This window comes from Ambystoma mexicanum, chromosome 9, assembly GCF_040938575.1.
Source record: "Ambystoma mexicanum isolate Mex_15411 chromosome 9, UKY_AmexF1_1, whole genome shotgun sequence".
Classification (NCBI taxonomy): domain Eukaryota; kingdom Metazoa; phylum Chordata; class Amphibia; order Caudata; family Ambystomatidae; genus Ambystoma; species Ambystoma mexicanum.
The window spans coordinates 106295717-106319909 of record NC_090931.1 but is presented as its reverse complement, the minus strand read 5'-3'; the positions used below and the strand labels follow the sequence as shown (position 1 = coordinate 106319909).

General features: G+C 47.0%; 1 protein-coding gene across 5 annotated transcripts in view; it reads left to right on the top strand.

The window, feature by feature from the left end:
* The window catches only part of LOC138487710 (tetratricopeptide repeat protein 12-like), a 466792-nt gene that overhangs the window by 306092 nt on the left and 136507 nt on the right, over positions 1-24193 (top strand). For all 5 annotated transcript variants that reach the window (XM_069614243.1, XM_069614241.1, XM_069614244.1 and 2 more), the window contains one exon: positions 13121-13252. In XM_069614243.1, coding sequence (XP_069470344.1) covers positions 13121-13252 — 132 coding nt within the window. The remainder of the gene's footprint in view (positions 1-13120; positions 13253-24193) is intronic.

Genomic DNA, 24193 nt, shown 5'->3' with positions numbered 1-24193 from the left:
TCACAATCACAGATTCCCCCATTACTCATTTGCAATATGACAGTGTATCATTTCAAAATTTAACTATAGGGGATTCATTAACAATGTAAGACAGCATACTTTTCAGGAGTCACCCTTCCATAAAGGGTCAGTGGATCTAAAGATGGCACACATGTTTGGACCTAGGGCAAGGAATCAGCATCAGCTACCACATATATAATCTATCATCCATAGCTTGGCAAGGGATACCCATATGTCAACAACATATACACATAACCTCCCACTCCCATCGTCATCAGGGAAATATCTACCCCCTGAAGCGTACATCCTACATTGAATACACAACATGGAGTCAAATGAGAAACCCTAGACGATAATAGAATGCAATTATCCCAAGGCACACACATGGTTAAAATTTGAATCAATCCTAACACAATATGGCCCAAATCACTGTTTGAAGCTATAAATCCCACACCATTGTCACAAGCTCAGCCCTGCCCAGACCCCATCCAATTGAATAAGACAGTTACAATACAATGGTTACTGCTCAATACTATGCACAATTCGAATAACTGGTATACCAATTTCCTAACGACTACAGATGTATAGCCTGCCATATCATGCCTTAATGTGTATTAGGTCATAAACATACTTCCAGAACCGGACTCAAAAAGCAAGCTAAAACTGATAAGTATGGAAAGGTCAAGATTAACATAGAATATAGTATAAGGAAACGGAAATCCACGGACAGGAACACCTAAACATGGGCACATTAAAAACAAAGGTGCAACCGGAAAAGGTATCAGAGAAATATGGATGCAACTCTGAACACCTACCCAATCATCATTAACACATTGGCACCCCATAAGTCTCCCACCAGTCGAGAGCATTAGTCCAGAGCAATAAGACAGAAGTAATCCATATGAAGAAGAAAATGTTAATCACAACTAACACACAGATTGCTGTTATTCCCAAATGCAGGTAGATCTTCATAATACGTAACGACCAATTATTCATGCAGAATTAAGACATGGAAAGTAGGATAAAACACATTGCAGCATCTGTTATCAATCGAAAGCAGAACAGGCCATCATCTCAGCGACCAGTTATACCCCCTCCAAAATTTATAAAATTAATGAAGAATCTAATGACATTTGGCAGCACTTCCATCCATATGACTGCATAATACTTGTAATACTCCCCCATATAATAAATACTCGTGCCATGTTGAAAATGGAATTCTGTGAAGACCCCATTGCTGCAAAGCCGAACACAAGCAGGTCAAAAGTCAGATGATCTGCATTGTGATTCCATTTGTTTGTTAAACACTGGGATTGCATCGCAAGTGTCAATCATAGGCAGCCCTGCAGACCATAAAACCCCAGCCATAGGTGTCGGAAGTAAACAGCCAGTCTAGCCTTTAGACCAAGTCATACTGCACCTAGAATTTTTTTTCCCCTGCATCTGAATGGCAGTTTGTGGGTGGATATCACGGCCATTCATGAGCTCTCCAAAGGGGTACAGAGCCTATCATGACCATATTCAGTATGGAGGCATTCCCGCACTGGACCCGGTCCCAAAATACTAGCTGCATCAGAACATACATGAGCAGCAGGATTCCAAAAAATAAGTCACGGGTTGAAGGAATAATTGGCACATGAGATGAGTGATGGCGACATTCCATAAATTAATTGCAGATCCAAGGGATTTCCATCACACATGTACCTCTTCCATGGGGTGCAATTGGTGCCGCATGCAAAACTATGGCCTCTGCAAGAGCGTTGCATGTTCTTCCCAGCACTCGCGTACGATTATCAATTGAACGGCTTCCTACTGCGAAGAGACAACGACTAGAATACTTCCTGTATCAAGTAAAGGCACTGGAGGGTGCTTTCCTCAAACCTTCGGCATCTGTTCGGAGCAGCGTTGTTTATTAGAAGCGTTCCAAATCAACAACGAAATCAAGCCGGCGGCGCCATTTTATCATGTTAATTGGCGAGGAAAACTTACAAAAACAAGTCAATGTATATGCAATGTTTGAAACACGACTCATGGTATTTATAAGCATCGAGCACATTTTTCCTTCAGTGGTACAAGCCATTTCATGGACTTACTAGGATCAGAAGTGGTCTTTTCACCATCGGGCATAACCAGGGTCATCAGATTCGCCCTATTGAGGAAAGCCTTAACACCCACCAGCCTTGACAAGTCTTTGACCTCTTTGAAGGATTTCCTGATTAACGGGATTTCTCTAGGGTAGTCGGGATACACAAATATTTGGTGACCCTTGAAATAGGTGTTTCCCTTCTTTCTTGCTGCACCAAGAATGGCTTCCTTTGTCCTGGTATTCATCAGCGTGACTAAAATGTCTTGCCTTCGGGCCAGCGTTTCTTCCCACTCTAAATATTGTCCACATCTCCTGGGGCAATCTGGTCACAACCTGTCATGATGCCCGCTCCCGGGGAGCCGGTTGAAGCCCTGCATCCCCGAAAGCGGACATCCAGTCCCCAAGGAAGGACCCAGCAACCCCATATAGGGGCCCTTTGGACAGTGTCCTGGCGCCTATGGCGCCAGGCTCATAAAAGACATCAGTCCTGGCGCCATAGGCGCCAGGCTCATTATGGGAGTGCTTGGGTGCACTTACCTGATGCAGACCATGCTGCAGGATCCCGGCCTCCTTGATGCCTGAAAGGAACTACTTTACCTGTGGGACTAATTTACCATCCGGGCGTGGTCGGGGAAGGATACATACCTGATTGGAGGAAGGATACATACCTGGAACTTCTTCCAAGGCTATTTAAACCCCACCCGAACAGCCACACGTGCTTCGCGTTGTTCTGCATCTAGCAGCTGGACGCTCACCGTGTCTGCTCCTGCATCCTGACTTCTGCCACGCCTGCCAGCATCCTGGATCACCTGCAAAGGAAGAGAAGAAGAGAACAGAAGAAGGAAAAGTCCTTGCCTGCTAAATCCGCATCCCGGAGACATCTCGCCGACAATCCTGAAAAGACTTTTATTTAAAAGCTCATCGCGTCGATCGCTGCAGCGCCGCATTCCACTCACCTTTTCAGGGCGCCTCCATGTTCAGCAGCGATCATCCGGATTCGCAGTCACGCCCCAGCGCCTAGGGAGAAAAAGACCAGAACAAAAGGTGAGAGAGAAGGGAATAAGGAAAGCTAAATCTCCATGTTAAGACTTACCAGTTGATTCATTCCCTCTTTATTTCGGGTCCGCGCCGCATCCTGGCATTTCCGGACCCCGGCCCCTAATGGGAAAAAGAGACATCAGCGTTAATGAGCGAATGAAAAGACATTACCAAAAAAAACGCTCATTAAAGACTTACCTGATTTCTACAAGGATTTCACCTCTCATCTCGGGTCGGTGCCTGTTCCCCCGGCATTCCGTACCCCGGCCCCTATGGGGAAAAAGACACTAGCATTAGTACATTAATGCATGGACACAAGGGGAACCTCTTATCAAACTTACCTGGAAGCCAAGCAAGTTTGGGTCTCACCAATCTGAAAATCCAGTGAAGTAACTGGATACCAACGCGCCTCTGCATCAGAAGCAGGATGGAGAGCTTGTCCTTCCAGACCCTAAGATGAGACGCTACGAGGAATCACAGAAGGGTTTCGAGGAGGGTTAGAGGGGAAGGTGGGAGGCCGATTGCATTACCCCGCAGACAGTTAATCCCCTATTTTCGCCTACAGAAGGATACTTCTGCGAGCCAGACAAGCCAGATTTGGGGGCCCGGTCCAGTCCGTCTTCCGAACCCTGCGCATCATCTTAGAAGAGGTCACAGCAGCGCAAACCAGGCCAGCGCCTCCGTGGGAGTCAGGTGAGCGCTACAGAACCATAGCAGAACTTCAATATATCCAACACCAGATGTAACCGGTCCTAATTTGTATTTTCCTCCACTCCAACTAGCCTCAGATTTTTAGTTCTGATCTTCAAGTCCAGTTCTAATCCCTTTTCCCTTCCTTTTTGAACTTCTTCTCTCAGTGTTGTATGCCCTGAAGCACCCTGTAATCTCAGAGGACATGGAGGTTGAACCATTTTCTAAAATGGTAATCCTGCTATCCAGTTGAGACCTTTTTAGATAAGTCATCCATTGATGATTTAACATCTCCCATATGCTGGACCACCTTTCCCAAGCCATTTTGAGTAACAGAGTAGATATCTTGGGTGCTAGGAATATCACTCATCTCTGACGATGCTGTAGGTTTAGATTTCTTTGGAATAGGGTTTTCAACCTCTTCAATCTTTTTCTTGGTGTTCATAATCCAATATTATCAGTAGCAGGAGGGGGCCAGGAGCTACAGGATTATGCTGCTGCCTGCATTCCGGAATCCATAAGCATAGTCCTGTTGGGCGCACATGGTAAGGTGGCCCACCCTTTCCCTTGGGTGTTGGACTCGGAGTGCATATGACGCTTTGATTCATTGCACTGTTTGCCATTCACTAAAAAGCCCAATTCTCGTGTTTAAGTCGCCAACTATCACTATCGGCAAATGTTTACAATGGCACTCTAAAAAATGTTTCACTTTATTGATAGCTTTCTTGACCACTAAGTTAGGTGGGTCATAGATATTTTTTAAAGTTTTAGTTGTGGGGGGGTGTCAGACTATCATCACAGCCTGACCCATTGAGGTTGAACAGAGTCCAAGGATGGCGAGCAGATACAGCAGCCCACCTTTTGGCCTGCCAATGGGACCCCTAATTGCTTTAATTTGCAATGTGCTACGACTATCAATGTGTCACTGCGCCATCCGATGGTCTGGAGAGCCACAATACATAAGAAATCAATATAAGCTAGGAGACCTTCTTCAGCGGCAATGTGATTAATGCCTCTAGTGTTCCACAAATAAATAATACTGGTCGAGAGGTATTGGCAAAATGGGCCTGAAATGCTTTAGGTAACCATTGCCAATACCCTTCGTTCTCATTAACCATGCATTGGTGACTGTGTGGTTGCTTACACACTATCCTATCCTGCTACCGTTACTAACCACCACTGTCCTCTTTCTTGCAGAGCCACATGAGTGCCTGGAGACTGCCCCTTGGTAGTAGCGGTGCACAATACAAGTAAACATAATTTAACATGATATTAATGCGTAAAAGCTTACCAATAGGGTTTACCTACCTTGAATAACTTACTGTCATTATTAAAGTTTACCATTGGGTTTTGTTTTCCCTGATCTGCCTAGTGCATATCTAAAACAGTCCTAGATGTTTTACTTGTCCAAGCGTTGCATGCTGACAATCTAAAATGTATGTACTTGCCTTGAACTGCTGATTTTCTCTGAAGTCTGAGTTCTTACTTGCCCTAGACTTGCATTCTACTCTTCTGAAAAGTATCCTTGGTTAAACTATCTCTATTCCTATCATGTAAATAGTATACAAGGATTATATACCAATCATTTATACAATCATTTATACTGTCCCAGCCTGTCTGTCCCCACAAGCCATCCAGTGGAGCCGGAGCTCACACTGTGCTGCAGGAGCAGCACCACCCACACCCTGCTCCCACAGCAGGTAAGGTTTGGAGTGCATCACCTTGCAATACGCACATTATTATGTGCCCGACCCGTGCTTCGAGTGCACCTTAATGGAAATCCCATTTTCGCCGAGATGCAAAGGACAGAAAAAACGCCATCCATAATCCACTAGGAGAAAGTTGCTAGCTGAAGGAAAAGCTTGCACCTGGGATCGCCGCCATCAAGAACCACTAGGGTTCTTTCCATTCAAAGATGGCCGTCGCCATAATTTACCTGTGATTCCGGCCCTTTGCCTGCCAGCAGCCCGCCCCCTCAGCTGATTGGCCTTACCGAGGCTTATACAGCCTATTGGGAATCGCCGGAAGGCGAAGCCGGCACGTAAATAAAGGCACGAGAAGGAAGGCACCTCGCCTGTCCCAGCCTGTCTGTCCCCACAAGCCATCCATGTGGAGCCGGAGCTCACACTGTGCTGCAGGAGCAGCACCACCCACACCCTGCTCCCACAGCAGGTAAGGTTTGGAGTGCATCACCTTGCAATACGCACATTATTATGTGCCCGACCCGTGCTTCGAGTGCACCTTAATGGAAATCCCATTTTCGCCGAGATGCAAAGGACAGAAAAAACGCCATCCATAATCCACTAGGAGAAAGTTGCTAGCTGAAGGAAAAGCTTGCACCTGGGATCGCCGCCATCAAGAACCACGAGGGTTCTTTCCATTCAAAGATGGCCGTCGCCATAACTTACCTGTGATTCCGGCCCTTTGCCTGCCAGCAGCCCGCCCCCTCAGCTGATTGGCCTTACCGAGGTTTATACAGCCTATTGGGAATCGCCGGAAGGCGAAGCCGGCACGAAAATAAAGGCACGAGAAGGAAGGCACCTCGCCTGTCCCAGCCTGTCTCAGTACTGCCAGTCGCCATCGCCCAAAACCTCTGCCCGAACAACCCCCACATCTTCCCCTCTTACGCCGCTCTACATAACCTAGAAGACGACCCAGATCATCAGCATGACGTCCTCATCAGCTATAGCCCGTGGTGCAGGAACTCCACCAAGTCGCATCTGACCCTGCAGGAGCAGTGGATGCCCTGCGCACTCGACCTCAAATGGTAAGCATTGCAGCCGCTGCACGTGCAATTTGAAAACTTGTGCTTGTGCCGCCATATTACCGCACATAAGTCCAATAGTCACCACTGAACACTGACTGTGGCGCCACTGTCCTCTAAACATTTACCTAACACCAAGATAACTCTAAGGCAACTCTCCCAGACCTTTGTACTTTACCAATGACTTTGCCTTCACCTTGCCATTACAGGAGTCCAAACTCCTCTGCCCGCTCTGTGCGCCCCTTCACTATGTCTTCATCTCGATTATGATTATACTCTATTGCAAATATATTTCCACGCCCATGTTCATGCATACGTTGGATACCAATCAACGTTATCAGTGAGCCTGCCTGACAAATAGCCTGCTATATGCAGCCTCGGGTTGTCTATACCCAACATTCATGCTGCCTATACCCTGCTATTGTGTGCCCATACTTTGCTATTGTGTTGCCCAAACTTAGCCATGATGCTACCTATACCTAGCATGCATAGCCCTATGTCCACCTATTGTGTCTTTCACACCTAGCTATTGTGTCGCTCATACTCAACATGTATAGCCCTATGCCTAGCTATTGTGTTGCCCGCACTCAGATATTGTGCTGCCCATACTTGCATTTAGGCTGCGTGTACATGCCGGCACATGCTAAACAGCTACCTACCAATGCCTAGATCTACTCGCCTTACCTGTGTTAGCAACTTTGCTCTCTAAGCTCACTATCAACAACCACTAGCCACTAACAAATGTTCAGCTACTCCTGCCTGTTGCCTCAGCTATTTTGGATTTGAGAACCAGTTATTAGGCCGCCCGTTATGTATCCTCTTGCTACCCTGCAACTGCATTTATACTGCCTGACCTAGTAATTTGCATTTAGATATGTATCCTCTTGCTACCCTGTAACTGCATTTATACTGCCTGACCTAGTAATTTGCATTTAGATATGTATCCTCTTGCTACCCTGTAACTGCATTTATACTGCCTGACCTAGTAATTTGCATTTAGATATGTATCCTCTTGCTACCCTGTAACTGCATTTATACTGCCTGACCTAGTAATTTGCATTTAGATTGCCTGTCCGAGTAATTGCATTTAGGTTGCCTGTCCGAGTAATTGCATTTAGGTTGCCTACCCTAGTAATTGCATTTAGGTTGCCTGTCCGAGTAATTGCATTTAGGTTGCCTACCCTAGTAATTGCATTTAGGTTGCCGACCCTAGTAATTGCATCTAGGTTGCTTGTCCGAGTGATTGCATTTAGATTGCCTATCCAAGTAATCGCATCCAGGTGCCCAGTACCCCAAGCTAACCACTATAGCTCACTATGTATCTACCACTACTCTACACAGTTCTACTCGGAACTATCCTTCATTTGACCACCCTTCAGATCTCAAACTCATCCTATCCACAGACCCAGCTACACCACAGAAGTGTACCCCAGGAGCAAACCACCATGGCCACCAATCCCTGCAGTCTCCAACAGCGCAACTTAAGACTCCGCGCCAGACTCCCAAGAATTTATGACCCGCTATCTAATGCCAAACCCTCCCCCATACACAATAGACATACCACGCATTCCACCAAAACTCCACATCATATAGATAACATTGGCCAACACCGACTACAACTCAACAGTCGAATCTTTAGGGATCCCATCTCCCCCCCAAAGTGTCCACACAAAATCCAGCCGCCTTCTATCCTAACTACCGCACCTGGACTAAAAGGCGCCTTAATAAACGCCCGTTCTATGGTAGCCCATGCCACTGAAATAGCGGACATCATCCAAAATGAGAACCTAGATCTCTTGGCTATCACAGAATCCTGGCTTCATCCCACAGCTGGTCCAGCCATCATGCTAGCCATCCCAGATAATTACACTCTTTTACGCATGGATCGCACCACGTCTAGAGGCGGCGGCCTTGCCATAATTATCAAAAACCACCTAGACCTAAGACTTTCCTCACACCATAATACCACCTCCTTTGAATCCATCACAACTAAACTCACTATTGACAACAACCGAACTATTACTATTCACCTCATATACCGCCCACCCTGCCCCTTTTCCTTTGAGGAAGACCTTATGAACCTACTATCTGATAATCTAAAAAATTCTACCCATTGTCTCACCTTAGGCGACTTCAACCTCGGGTTCAACGACCCACGTGACCCTAATGCATTACAAATTAACAGCACCCTCGGAACTAGGATTTTCCCAAAAAATTACTGATCCTACACACATCAAAGGAAGGACCCTTGATTGGATTGTCACACATAACTGCCCAACCACTATCACTTCTATAGTGCCTCTGTCTTGGTCCGACCACCATATGGTATCTTTCACCTTAGATGCCACCACACCCACCAACAACAGCACCCTAGCTCCCGCTGCACCCACTAGAAATAAAAAAAATATTACCCCTGAAAACCTCATCCCCCTTATTCTACCTACCTTAAACTCCATCTCAGATCAGTCCGACCCTGCCTCCATGGTAGAAAAGTACAACGAAGTGATGCTTTCCTCTCTGGATACTATCGCACCACTGAAAATCAGGAAGAGCAAACCCCGCCAACACTTAAACACCTGGTTCACTCCCCTACTGAAAGACATCAGACAAAAGAAACGCCAAAGTGAAAAAACCTGGAGATCGGACCCCTCCGACATCAATAAAAAGAACCTGAAGAAATTGGCCACCCTCTTCAAAAAAGAAATCATCCTTGCGAAACAAACATCCTACAACACCCGTATCACTCAAGCTAAATCCAATACCAAAGAATTATTCGCCATCCTAAAAGAAGTAGAATCCCCTATCCATGCTCCCGACTCCTGTATCAAGGATAAAGACTGGTGCACAAGCATACAAAATGCCCTTGCTAATAAGATAACTATGCTTCAGACGAAGATTCACAACAAAAAAGCTTCCATAACTACCCCTAATATTGTCAACATAGGCACCCCCCCCAAGACCACCATGAATCCACTACCAATTTTGAAATCCACTCCACCTCCACCCACACTTGACACCCCGCCCTTCCACTTCCACAAAGTTTCCACCAAAGAAGTCGAGAAAGTCATCCTCACTCTTAAACCCTCCAACTGCCAGGGCGACCCATGTCCTGCCCAAATCATAAAAGACGCTGCTCGTGAACTCTCACCCTTCATCACTAAACTTATAAACGCCTCATTCACTTCAGGTACCATACCTAGCAATTTGAAACACTCCTGGGTCCTCCCCCTCCTCAAAAAGCAAACCTTGGACCCCTCCATCCCCACCAATTACCGCCCCATAACCACTGTGCCGTTCCTACTGAAAATCCTGGATAAGGTAGCTTACCTACAAATTCAGCACCACTTGGAACTTAACCACCTCCTAGGAGTCCGACAGTCTGGCTTCAGACCACAGCATGGCACTGAGACTGCACTCCTAGACCTTAAGGCACAAATAGACACCCTAAGAGATAAAGGCACGACTTCACTCTTACTCCTCGACCTCTCTGCAGCATTTGACCTGGTGGACCACGCAATACTGTGCAACCATCTGGCCACGGCAGCCTGCTTCTCCCATGAAGCAGTCGCATGGATCCACTCCTTCCTAGATAACAGGACAATGCGAGTCTTCTCCCCTCTAGCAGCCGCAGATCCTGCACCCATCTCATGCGGCGTACCCCAAGGATCAGGTGTATCTCCTACCCTCTACAATATCTTCACAAAGCCCCTTTTCGATGATCTAGACGGTCTTGGTATCACCTATACTAACTATGCAGATGATACACAGATCCTCATCCCGTTGACGGGAGATTATGACAAGGATTTGGCCTTTGTGAATAGAGTCTACCTCATCATCCAGGCATGGATGGCCTCCCACGGTCTATGCCTGAATGATGACAAAACTGAACTCCTCATTCTAGGCACCTCTTCCAACATTAAAAAACTAGGCCCCAACTATGACGCCTTCACAATCGACAACAACATCATCACTGTGGCCAAAGTAGTTAAAACCCTCGGTTTCTACATAGACTCTACCCTCACCTTTGGTAAACAAGTGAATGCCATGGCTTCAGCTACTTCCTACACCTGCAAGTTAATTAGAGCTGCCAAGCCTTTTCTCTCAGCTAATAACTGTGTCACTCTAGCAAGAGCACTAATTCTATCGAAACTAGATTACTGCAATGCCCTCTACATAGGCAGTAACAAATACATCACCGCCAAAATACAAACGCTCCAAAACAATGCCCTGAGAGCCGCCCTAAACGTCCCTAAGAGTGCCCATATATCAGATCTCAGGAGATCTACTAACTGGCTCACAACAAAAGACAAAATCCTCCTCAAAACAGCATCACTCACACACAAATGTCTTAACCACGCAGCCCCGCAATACCTCATAGATAGATTCACCAGACAAACAGCCTCTCGCCCCCTAAGAAAAGCCAACTCCAACCTCCTGCTAGTACCCAGATTCAAACTTACTAAATCTGGTGGGAGTAGCTTCGCTGTCAAAGCAGCACAATTCTGGAACTCCCTTCCCCCTGCTCTAAGGGAAGATCTCCCCTACCGGCAATTTGGATATAATTTGACTCAATGGCTAAAAAAGCAAGATGTCTAATTCCCACCCTATTGATTATCCAGGATCTCATGTACATTTTGTATTCTTGTTATGCCTTATTTATGCCATACCTGCACTATTGTAAACTCACTGCATATACTTTTGTGATGCTGCAATATTACCTGTATTCTCAAACTCATTGTATATAGACCTGCAAGTTCTCTGCCAATACACTTCCACAGCAATGTAACCGCCGCTGTACCCTTATGTCTAATTTGCAATCTGTAACCTAAGCTGAACAACCCTCTTCTGCCTACGCGCCCGAATACCCCGGGGTCTGGTGCGCAATATAAATAAATAAACAAACAAACTGACCTTGAATAGCAGTTGCTCTTCTAAAACTGTAATTGGGTTGTGCTTTCCCTGAATTGCTTAGTTAACTTCTAAAATAGTTTCACTAGGTTCTCCATGAGTAGCTTAAGGCCCCTGTAGAAAGTATAAAAGTTGTTCCCCTTTGAACTGTTCAACATTTGTTGTAACTGTATGCATTCTTATTAGAAGAAAGTTACATATGTTGCAAGATATACTATTCTATAAACTGAATAACACTATGTTCTGACCAATAGGGTCTGCTGCCCGTGAATTACTTATGGTATTCTAAAAGTCTAACTACCTCGGTTTTACGCCCCAAGAATAGTTTAATGCCATTCTGAATGTGTTACATTAGGTTTGACTTACATTGACTGCTTATTGTATTCTAAATAAGCGTGTACTTTGGTTTGTATAACATAAGTATTGTTGTTTTTTAGAATTATTTTTTTATGCGATAGTACTTCTTTCTCAAGCAGATACAGCCTAGTTGTATTTAAATAAACCCTTTATTTTTACAATAATTAAGTGTGCCAGTATGCATGCTACAATTTCTTTGTTCTGATTCTACAGCCCTCTCCTCTCCCAATATAAGCCTGACTGCTCTATCTACGTTACCAACATTCTCGGATGGTACAGCTTGAAAGGAGCAAAAGCAAACTGGCTGATCAAGGAAGTATGACACATTTTGAAAAATGACTCACCCGCCAGCTTTACCTTTTGTAATGCCAGCACACTAAGAGCTGCTCACAGGTCTTGGATGCAGGTGTGTGACCTGGCGAGGGGAACACTCCGGCATGGTTTCTCCTCGCCTACGGGTGAAGAGCCTGGAACCAGGGCTGCTGCATTGGGCAAAAAAGGATTTTACACCTGTCCCATTGCATGGATCCCTATTTGATCCTTTAGGGCCTTTATGGCACCCTTGGTTTCCTCCTAATGGGACCTGCAGTTGTCGCCATGTTCCCAGTTAGCCACTGGTGGGTTTTGTAGCAACATCTTAGAGTCTAGGGGCCAGATTCTCAAAGCTTTTTTTGGTGCAAGGGGAGATGTGTACATTTCTGTATGGAATCTTGTAAGGCAGGCTGGATTGAGTAAAGACCCATGTTGCTTTTGATAATTTTCCTCCACCTAACTTGGCGCTGGCTCGATCAAGTATTGGTGAAGGCAAGCACTATGGAAGTGCTTCTGTTATTTCATTGAATCCGGTATGTGCTGACATCTGCACTGGTCACATTCTCTTCAAACCCTCTTCTCCCTTTCTGCATCCGTGCACAATCCCTTTAGTTCTCATCGTGCAATGGAGGTTATCCACATGTAAATGACATTTCTGGGCTTGCATGTTTTGTGGGCATGTACAAGTTTGCAGTTTCACTTTTAAAGAAAGTGGGTTTTTTTTGGTAATATGATACTTTTAGTTTTAATAAGAGCTAACCAGCTGTTTTGCACCCGCTCCTGGGTCATTCTTGTAGCTGCTTCCTTATCGTTTATCATTGCCTCTTTCTTTTCAGAATGTCCATTGTGCAATTTTTGCTATTTATCATCTGCGGCAGCACTGCAGCGTTGGCTTGTGCACATTGAAAGTGGCTTACTGGTGTGTAGGCTCAGCAGGTAAAGTTTTCATTTCTATTTCTTTTTAGAAAAATATCAAGATCAACCTGTCTGCTGTACTAGACGTCATCCCTGTGATGATAAAGCTGAGTCTGGATACTAGTATCCGGAGACAGATGGCCAACTCTGAAGAATGCTGGGATGTATGTTTAGCAACTATGGTGAGTACACCTGTTGGGACAGTTTTTCTAAAGTCCACCCAAGGGTTTTATATAACCATACTATTAAGCAATACAGAAAACAACTCTGGTAGTGTGGACAAAGCAGTCGGCCTTATCATAGGAGGGGGAGAAGGCTCTAGATGAGAACAAAGAACCTGTAGCATACATATGGCTCAAACATACTTGTACACAGGTGTATTGTAAAAATGGTTTATTTTATATGCAGCTAGGCTAAGAGAATTCTTGGAAAGTACTATATCCAAAAGCATAAATGCAATTAAAAAAAACACTACATATGGTATGCAAACCAAAGTATAAACCTTATTTAATATGCTGTTCAAGGTGAGCCAAACATAAGGTCACACATTTAGAATGGCAATCAGCTACTCATGGGTGTTAAAACCACATTAGCTAGACTTTAGAATAACAAAGACAATTCAAGTGCAGCAGACCCTATTGGTAATAACCTACAGTGGTATTCAGTTACAAGCATAAGTTATACCACGTATACACCTTGCCACATATTTAAATTTACTTTTCTCAGGAATGATAGTTTCACTTGGATTACTTTTCATAATAGTGGAACACAATTCTAAGGTAAGCAAAACCCAATGATAGTTTAGAATGGCAATACGCTATTCAGTGTGAGTAAGACCCTATTGGTAAGCTTTTACTCTTATTCAGTTCCATTAGTAATAAAACCAAATCAGTTACTTTTAGAAGAGTGGAACACTTCAAAGGCAAGTAAATAACTTTGTATACTTTTTAGAATGGCAGTAAGCAATTCACAGGTAAGTAAGAACTCAATGGCACTTTGCAACCTATTCTATTTTCAGAGATAGTTACAACACTAAACCCTTAGCAACCTGTTTGATTTTCAAGACAGAGGTCTATCGTCTGCAGACATTCCCTATTGTAGGTCATGAGTGGTCTCGGCGGCAAAAGGTGGATACTAGTGGTCAAGTCAGGATAGGGCGTAGATGCAGGAAAGTCAGTTTCAGAGTATTTCTTCCAATTGGTAAGTACAGACTTCAGACTTGGCAGAAAGTGTTCAGGGACTTTGTAGAAGGCTTCCAAGATGCATTCCAGCGTTGTGCCTGGGTGAAATCACAAACACACATCTCCCCAAAGCTACACAGTAGCAACACGATTTTAGGCAAATATTACCCTCAGCCACACTACCTTAGCAGTGAAGAGCTTGCAGACAGACTCCTTCACGATGCAGCAGCACAGGACTAGGTCTCTGGATTCTTGGTCGTGGTGACAAAAGAATGGACACTGGATGGGAACTTGCAGCAGTAGTCGACAGGTTCCTCTCAAAGTATTCTTTGGTGCTTCTCGTGGCTCTGTGGATTTGGTTCCCTTTTTAAGGTACCAGATGAATAACGTTCCTCGCTGAATGGCTTTGCATCGCTGTCTCGGTCCAGCACACTGTTGAGGGGACTTAAAGCAGTGGAATTCTGCTTCTGGAAGTCCAACAGGAGTCCAGCAAAGTTTCAGTGAGAACCAAACTTCGGAAGACCATGCACTGCACTCAGCCTTGAGGTCCCCTGATATTGGTTGTTTGTAGCCCAGCAAGGTCACAGGTCATTGAGGGATGGCTCGAATTGCAGGTCTTAAGACTAGTGAGTCCCACCGGCCTCAAGGTCGTCAGTCTTTTTCACGACTCCCAGGTCACATGGAAGGGTCAGCACAGGCTCTGGTTACACAGCAGGCATGCCCAGTCGCTGGAATCCAAGCCATGTTATCCATCTTCCACTTCAGAGAGTGCCAATGGTCTACTACATTTTCAGCTTCCAGAATCTGCCTTCTTATACAGGAACCTAGCCAATTGACAGCCATGCAACAGTCAAACCTGGAGAGGTTGCAGCCAACCTCCAAATTGGAACTGGTTCCAGGCAGGCATGCCAAAAGACAAGGGCTGCAGAGTTTCGGAATCTTGTCTAATTTCCTGTGTTCACACTCCAGCGCTTTGGCAGGTGTCCCAGTCTTCCTGAAGACAAAAATCAAAACATTTATTTCATTCCCCAATTTGTGACCCACCCCCACCGAACACCCCACCCCTTCTTTCAATCCCTGATTTCTGTCATTTCCCAGAGTCTTCTCACTCCCCCACTGCTTTCTTACTCTCTTCTGTTCATTTCCCCCTACTTATCCTTTTCCCAATTCTTCTCATTCCCCCAAATACCTAGTGTTCCCTCCCCAATTGTTTCTATGTCCTACTTATTTGTGAATAATGCTTTGCCTACCCCATCATGGAGTCCATTCCCAGTACCTTCTTTCCCCAGATCTTCCAATACCCAAATATATTCAACACCCAATTCATTAGTCCCAAACTCCTTACTCCCCCAATTCCTTCCCCATATCATTAGTATTCATTCCCTTTCTCATGAGCTTCCCACCCATCCCCGCTTTTTTGGAGTTAGGCCTTCCAAGCCCCCTACACTTACCCTTTCCCTGGTTCTCCCCTGAGTCTAGTACTCCTGGGCACCACTTTCTAAGCTAGTGGCTGTGCGGTCCCCTTGTGGTATCTGCCAGGGCTTTCTCTAGGGATAGACCTGTGACACTGCCATGACTCTCTGCTGGTTACCGGCAGCAGAGAGTTCCACCCCTCCACCCAACCTCCCAGTCACCTGGTCATGGCTCGCTCTAGGACCAGGGACTTTTTTAAACAATCACTTCATCAAGCACGCACACCAACATTCACCAAAAGCATTGATGCCATAAGGCCACCAGGACTGTGTCCTGTGACGTAACGAACAATGGAGGGGACCCCAATCCCTAGCCTCACCCTTGCATGAGGCATCTCTCGTACACTCGGTAATGCAACTGGGCTCCTTACCCAGAGGGCCCTTTGCCTGCAGGCGGTGGCATCTCGAAGTAAACCACACCAATTCGGCTTCATGCATGGAGGACCCCGGTTCAGGACGGTGGCATGTTAAATTAGGAAGAGACAAAAAAAACGGCTCACCCCTGTTGCACCCTATGTGCCCAGGCATTTATAATGGGATTAGAGGGTGCTTTGTTCAACCTATGCCTCTTGATAATTAGCAATTCTATGTTCAATGTCCTCCTGGAGTCTCTGGATGATGAGCTAGTTCAGCTATCGTTGCAATGGGTTCATAATTTAATCTCCCTGTTTATTGCCTGCAGAATGGGGAGTTCACAAAACATGGGACCACTGTCCTGATTCCCGATCCATTTGACATCCCCGTTAATCAGGTTGTCTCTTCTCCCAATATCTGTATCCTTGAACACCAAGAGCACTGAGATGATCCTGTCAAATGCAGGCAACATGCCTGTGTTTTATAACCCGATTCTATTAAGGTTAGGGTAATGGCTAAATTAGCTTGACCTCATGTTACCAATGCTCTGCTTTTCTGCTCCTGGGCTTTCTTTTAAAAGTGTTTGCACTGTGGGGGAGGGGTGTTGTTGATTACCTGCACATAAGATCTTCACTGCAACAGTGTGTGGAACTGCCATCTTGCAAGGGTGCTAAGCCCTGGCATTTTTGATTTGAATAAATACATCAAACGATGTGGGTGATTTCTTCTCCAAAGGGGTAATCTGCTAACGCGATCCCCCTTTGTTGCCAACTCCATGACAAAAGCATAATGTACTTGTGCCCTGCTGCATCAGTTCCCTAAATTGCAGCTTGTGCTCTTTGTGGCACAGAGCAGGTTCAATGACCACAAGATGCCTACTTAACAGATGCAGTGACAGTCAAATCACTGCAGCACAGGGCCGGCATTTAAGATTTGCCCCTGTACCAAAAATATGATGATCGTGAGTAACCCATGCTGGCATGGGCAATCGCTTAAAGAAAAAGCTATGCCTGAATTTAGGCATAGTGCATGATACTACTTCTGATCATGGTCGTTGCATCCAAATCGATATTGCACATGTCGGCTCCTGTGAGTCAGTTCTGCTCTGGAAGGGAATGTTTTCGGGCCAATACTGCCAAAAGACAGGACAGACCCCGAGGACTCTGCCTCCTTGATCTCCTTTGTGAGGGCCGGTATCCACCCCCAGAGACTGCATCCCAGCATGCAGCTGTCCTGGGCCCAGGTATCCATGGGGCACACCCATTCATGAGTAGCCTCAGACTGGGTGCTGCATGTCTAAAGGGCCTTTGTTAGTAAGGAGGGAAGGGGGCAGGAGGGCTCTGGTCACTGGAAAAAGCCTTCCACCTTGTCTCTTGCGGTCTTTCCCTTTCCTGTCTCCTCCACTTCTTCTGGAGCAAAGCACTTTGGGTGTGACATCAAAAGGGCAAAGTCCACAGGGCAAAGTCCACTCCAGCCAGGAGCAGGGATTGGACACCCACAAGTTTAGCTTCCTGACGGGAATCTATTGCCCCCACTGTACCTAGATCCGTCCGGCACACTCTCTGGCTTTTATTTGTACTCACTATTGCCTTACTCAATACTTTGTATTGTCTGACAAGACTATGTAACCTTTGTATATACTGTATATGTTGTGTAACACTTGCTCTTCTAATCGTGTAAATAACGTAACCTATGTAAAAACTATATATGCTATGTAACACTTTGTTCGGCTAAATATATGCTCAGATGCCCCCGGGCCAGGAGCGCTTTATAAATAAAATGAATACAAATACTTGACGTACGCTATGTTGGTGAGTAGTAAAGGCAGCCTTCGAAATGTTGTATGGACTGATTTAAGGTATGAAGATCCATTTGAAAGAGGCGTGTGATACTCAGGATGAGAGTTGGGTTGATTTTATCTTGGGTGTAGCAATTGTATCACTCCCTTCACAGATGCCATCCTCTTGATGACTAGAAAGGGATGCATAGTGTATGGTGTAGTCCTTTCATTTTAGGGTCAAGTTCAAAAACCTACATTGCCAATTGTGTGCTACTTGGGATTGGACTGAAGTATGTGAATGTGAGATAAGCATAGGATATGTATAGGTGATATGTTCAAGGATCAGAGTTTTGAGGAGATGGTAGGCTTTAATAAGTAGTTATAGGCCCGTGGACAAAGCGTCTGTGTTTTAAATGCTCAGAGTGAGTGGACCTCTCCATGAGTGATTTTAGACTGGAATGGATACAGGCGGAGGGAGAGAAGTAAACTTTATTTTGTTAGTTGAGATTACATTTTAAAAGTCTGGTTATTGTCTACGTTAATAGCTTGTTTTGTATCTGATTATTAACATTGTTTATGTATGGTGCAGAGTAATGCTTTTCTCTTTTTTGCAGCCCTACAGCCATGTTCTGGTTTCATCTTCATTTATCTTATCTACATTCTTATTTTATTTGTATGAATTATGCATTTTACCCTTACTCTATTCTGACTTTTTCTGTTGTGTTTTGTATTTCCTACCCTTTTCTTTTATTATTTTCTTATCCTTACAGGGACCTTGACTTTTGCATGAACATTGAGGATGTTTTTGGCTGGTTTTGTTTACTCACCCGAGTGGAGGCCACGAACACGATATCTTATTAGAGGTACAACTCTAGGATGATACCTGCCCTTTTAAAACTGAATGGCTGACTTTTTAACTTTTGCCAGCCAGTTGGGATGTAAAGGGAATCAATAGCCCAGTAAAGAGGAGGAAGGTACTCAATGTTTATGTAATGATAAACCGGATATAGTTTTACTACAAGAGACTCACTTTTAGCAGGATAAGTCAGAATATATCCTAAACTCCTTTTGTGTGAAGGAGTATTCAAGTACCTTTGCGAGTAATTCAAGGGGAGTGACTGTTTTGTTAAAGAAGAATTTGAAACTCTCCAATGATGAGCTGCATATTGACCCAGACGGACCATTTGTAGCCTTGAAACTTTTGGTAGAGAATGTCCGCCTTATAGTGGTCAACATTTATGCTCCTAATGTTGGGCAATCGGACTTCTTTGGAAGTTTGAATGATGTCCTAATTGATATGGGAGATCGAGCAATTCTGATAGGTGGTGATTTCAACACTACTTTGGACAAGTTGCTAGATAAATCGGAATTGTCACGATCATATGCAGAAGATAAAGCTAGAAAGGGTCTATTGCAGTTTATGCAAATCTGGGATTTACACGACATATGGCGTGATCTGAATACATCTCGAATAGATTACTTTGTAGTGAAAAGAGATCTTTATGGGCCAGTGAAGTCTGTAAGAATGGGGGAGGCGGTGGTTTCTCATCATGCTTGTGTGTTTTTTTTTTAGCTGAACAAGTCCATGGGTGATGCTAGGAAGGGTAAACATTGGAGACTAGATACCCGATTACTATCTGACAAAAACTTAGTTATGCAGATAAGCCCAGAGATCTCGCTTTTTATTAATAACGTGGGGTCAGTGAGTAATCTGCGTTGAACATTTACACGGTAGAGTGATCAGTTATGCCTCGTACAAAAGAAAGACTGAAGCCGAGTTTAAAGAGGCAGAGTGCGCTTATAAGTGCAGCGTTGAAACTCTTAACAGGTCTCCATCTGACACATCTTTACCTTCCATGTTATGAGCCAAACGTGTGTTGGATGGTATCCATAAGAAAGCGGAAGGGGATGTATGTTCTACAATAGCTATGACAACTTGAGGGAACTTTGTGATGTTGTTGCCTTAAGATGTGACTCCTTGGAATCATATGCAGCTGTTGGCATTGATGCTTGAAAAGCTTTTGATGGGCTGAATTGGGCTTTTCTCCAGCATGGGTTCTGGCATGGATTCACATGCTCATTCCCCGTCGTCAGGCTGGGAATCCTCAGTAAAGAAAAAATCAGTATCAGTTTCGTTTCTGATCTGTCTTTCTTAGTAACCAATCACTGATCTCTGGGTCATACTGCCCCCAGCCAATGACTGCCCTCTCCCTAAGCCCTGCCTCTGGCAGCCATCCTCAGATTTTTACTGCACGCTCAAGTGTTGGGAGTCCTCATGCTTAGCTCTCGTTATTTGCTGCGTTTTCGCACTTTTTCAGGAGATTTTCTCATTTTCGGTTTAATCGAGCCTGAAGCTCCACCGTTTCTACTTCCGATAACGGGGACCCGTTTCGGAATTCTTCTACGCCCCTCAAGGGTGAAGTCTTCGTCGAGTTTACGCTTTTTGGAGGATTCCGGAAGATCTGCGGCCTACCTCAACAGACATGGCCCAGGACAAGGGAAGCTCGACGCCCGGATCCAAGCTGTTCAGGTGCTGCCCTGGATTCGGATTGCAAAACGTTTTCAAGGAGGACGAGCATTCGCGATGTCTCTACTGCCTTCATGAGGACAAGACTCACGTGGAGAAGGACTGTGCGTTCTGCAAGTACCTTTTGGAACGGACCAAACAAGATTGTCGTTCCCGCCTCGCCGCCTGGCTGGAGAAGGGCACAGCAGGTGAGAAGGCGAAGAAAAAGTCTGAGCGGGCTTCTAAGTCCTATGAGGGTGCCCCGGCGACGGGGTTCCCAACAGAAGGCCAAGCACCGCGAGCGCCGAAAGGTCAGGCTCTTCGGCTGCCACGCAGGGCGCAACTTCCACGGCACGTTCAACCACGAGCCAGGGCTCTGGTTCGGGGAAGAGGAAGTCCGAGAACCCGGGTAAGCTGCTGGAGCGGCCCTGGTCGATCTCGAAGGGACCCGAAGGGGAGCGAGGCGCTTCCCCCCCACCCCCCCCGCCCCCCCAAGGCGAAGGCCCAGGACGCACCTAAGGTGGTGAGGGCTTTGATCCAGCTGGCAAAGGCCTCTATCGAAGTGGTCGCTGCGACCCTGGCGAAGCCGGCTGAGACTACGCCAGTGGAAACGGCCTCTGGGCCCAGAGTATCCCTGCCACCGCAGAGGGAATCCTCTTTCTAGCCCATCGTTAAGACCCCCGTGAAGTCCTCGGCGGAAAAAGAGGGGGGGGGGGCGCGGTGGCCATTACAGACTCGGAATCAGCCTCTGATCAGGATCTGGTGGAAACCGGGAAGGCCCTCAACGAGAGGTTCATAGGCCTCAACGAGAAGTTCAAGAAGGTTCGATCCCAGGGGACGGTCCCCGCTGATGCGATCGAAGATGGCGACAAAGAGGGCCCAGTGGAGCGGCCATCCCGTCTGTCGCAGCCATTACATGAGCCCCAGGATAGCTCGGCGGCCATTTTGTTGGTGATCCAATCCTTATGTACTGAGATAAGGACGAGATTACCACAGACCCCGACGGAGGATCCAGAACCAGGCCCGTCGGGAAGCCCTCCGAACAAGCGGAGAGGAGTCCACCCCACTCCTCCCTTTGTGCCCGCGAGGCCTGTGGACCACTCATCCCCCTCGCCGGACCCTAGAGCGGGTATGGCGACGGATACGGGGACGGACGACAGCGGCAGGAATGTCACAACGGACATCCTGTCATCACCCCCCCCCCCCCCCCCCCCTCCCCCCCTCGGGCTTCTCCACTGGACGAAATTGGCTCCTTTCACGCCATGATAACCAGGGCATCCGGGCTCTTCCAGCTCTGCCCTGAAGAACAGAAAAAGGAAGGGTTTCTTTACCAACGACGAGAGGCCAAGGGGAGGACAGTGTCATGATCTCTGCTTCCAAAAGATCAGGACTTGCCCGACTCCCTTGGAAGCAGACCCATAACCCCGGTTCCGAGTGCCAGCCAGTCCCAATTGGGACCTTTTGGACCCTGTCCTGGTGCCAGTGGCACCAGGCTCATAAAGATGCCCAGTCCCAGCGCTGGAAGCGCCGGGCTCATAATGCTTGGGTGGACTTACCTGCAGCAGACCATGCTGCTTACTTACCTGCCAGTTGAACCCCTGATCCTCTTCTGTTTGGGACTACTTTTCCTGTTGGGTGGGGCAGGAGCCACTCCCTAGGTTCAGAACAATGGAACTCTTCTGGAAAGCAGGAACTCTTTTCTTGCCTAGGCGTGGCTGTGGAAGGAGACACCTAAGCACTACAGGAGGCTATTTAAACCACACCCGATGGATGAATCTTGCTTTGCGTTATTCTGCATTCTCTGCAGCAGAACGCTCATCGTGTCTTCTGCTTCTGATCCTGGGCCTAAGGGAACAAAGGCTTACCATCCTGGAATCCAGTCTTAAGCAGCACCTGTAAAGACATAGAAAGAACAGGTTAGCACTACGGTCTTCAGTGGCAGCGCATCTCTTACCTGGTCCATCGGCTGTCACCAACGCCTCGCGCTGCATTCCGGCATCTGAAAGACAAAGGCTTACCTACTCTTCGCATGCTCCGGAGGTCTTCGCACTGCATTCCGGCATCTGAAAGACAAAAGCTTACCAGCTCTTCGCACGCTCCGGAGGCCTTCGGCGCTGCATCCCGCATCTGAAAGACAAAAGAAGGTGCGTTTAAAGACATTGGGCAACTTTATTACTCACGTGCCATTACTCCTTCCCACGCCGAATCCAGTGGTATTCCAGCACCCTTCAGCTTCTCTAAAGCTCCGAACTTGTACCTGCAAGATAAAAGGGACAGTTGGTGCGCATTGTGAAGCAGGCTACAAGCGCTTACTTACGTGCTTCCAGGCGCTTCTATTCCTCACGCGGGTTCGATCCTCAACTCTCATCAGCCCGCCATCCGCCATCGCCGGAACCCTGCAAAACGAGAGATATCATTACAAAAGACTTTTAAGACATTTGAAGTGCCCAGAACTTACCGTTCGTGCAGTTAACGACGGACAGCAGTCCTCTGAGGTCAAGAGGCCTGCACCCTTATCCAGTGAAGAAACTGGTTACGGCACCCTGCCCCGAGGCAGATGGAGAGCTCGGCGTTAACTTACCTAAGGTGAGGGCGTTAACCTTTGGGGTTCTACAGGAGAAGAGAAAGGGAAGAGGAGAGAGGCACCCAATAAACCCAGTTCATTAATCCCATATTTTCTATCTGCAGACATCTTACTCTTCGAGTCAGACATACAGTGCACAGAGGTCCAGCCCAAAGAGCCAACCGTGTGTTACACATCACCTTTGAAGATACGGCATTCACCCAGTCAAGACCGGCGCCTCTGCGGGAATCAGGTGAGCGTTACAGACAGTCCTCGTGGTGCCGTTGCTAGACGACATCTGGGACGAGGGGCTGGCTATCCTCAAGAACCCTTCCACGACACCCGCCAAGAGGGACAGGTACGAGAAGAAGTACCGAGTCCCCGATGCCGCCCCCTTGTGCCTCGGGGCCTAGCCCACGCCGGACTCTCGTCTCGGCAGCGGCCAAGAAGAAAGCAGCGGGTGCGGCGGCTTCAACTTCCACTTCCCCGTCAGACAGAGAGGGCAAGAAGTTGGGACTCCATGGGACGACGAGTCATCTCGTCGGCGGCGACTACCATTAAGGCGGCCAATGCCTTAGCGATCGTGGCCCGCTACGACAGGGCGATTTGGTTCAAGATAGCTCCCCTGCTAGACTTCCTACCGGACGACAAGAGGGCGGAGGCCCTACAAATTCTGCAGGAAGGTGAGGTGGAGTCGGATCACGCCATAACAGTGGCAACGGACATTGCCGATACCGGATTTGGGTTTGCCTCCGACGACGAGGATGGCTCAAGGCTGACTTTCGCCAGGACGTCCAGACCCGAGTGTCGGATATGCCGTTCGACGGCAACAACCTTTTTGGGAGGACGGTGGACGAGTCGCTCCAGGCCATCAAGACCGACTCGGAGACGGCCCAGGCCCTAGGGGTACTTCAACGACGACGGCCCTTTCGGAGCTCCGGAGGCAGACAAGGTGCCTCCAAGGGATCCAGCGGTGGCTCTTCTACTTACCGCCAGGCGGCCCGCTCCTTGTCCCAGGAGGCCTACAGAGGTTGCGGCAAGCAAGGGGATCCCGCCGCCGTCGTCAAGGAGGCCAAGGCGGCAAGGCCTCCTCCAAGCAAGACTGACCCGGCCGTGGCGTCGGGCCCCCACCGAAGCACCCCGGTGGGAGGCCGGCTGACTAAGTTCGTCAGCGTGTAGGAGTCCATCTCCACCGACCGTTGGGTGCTGGACACCCTGGCCAACGGGCACTCGGTGGAATTCCAAAGGAAGTGTCCTCGCATTCCTC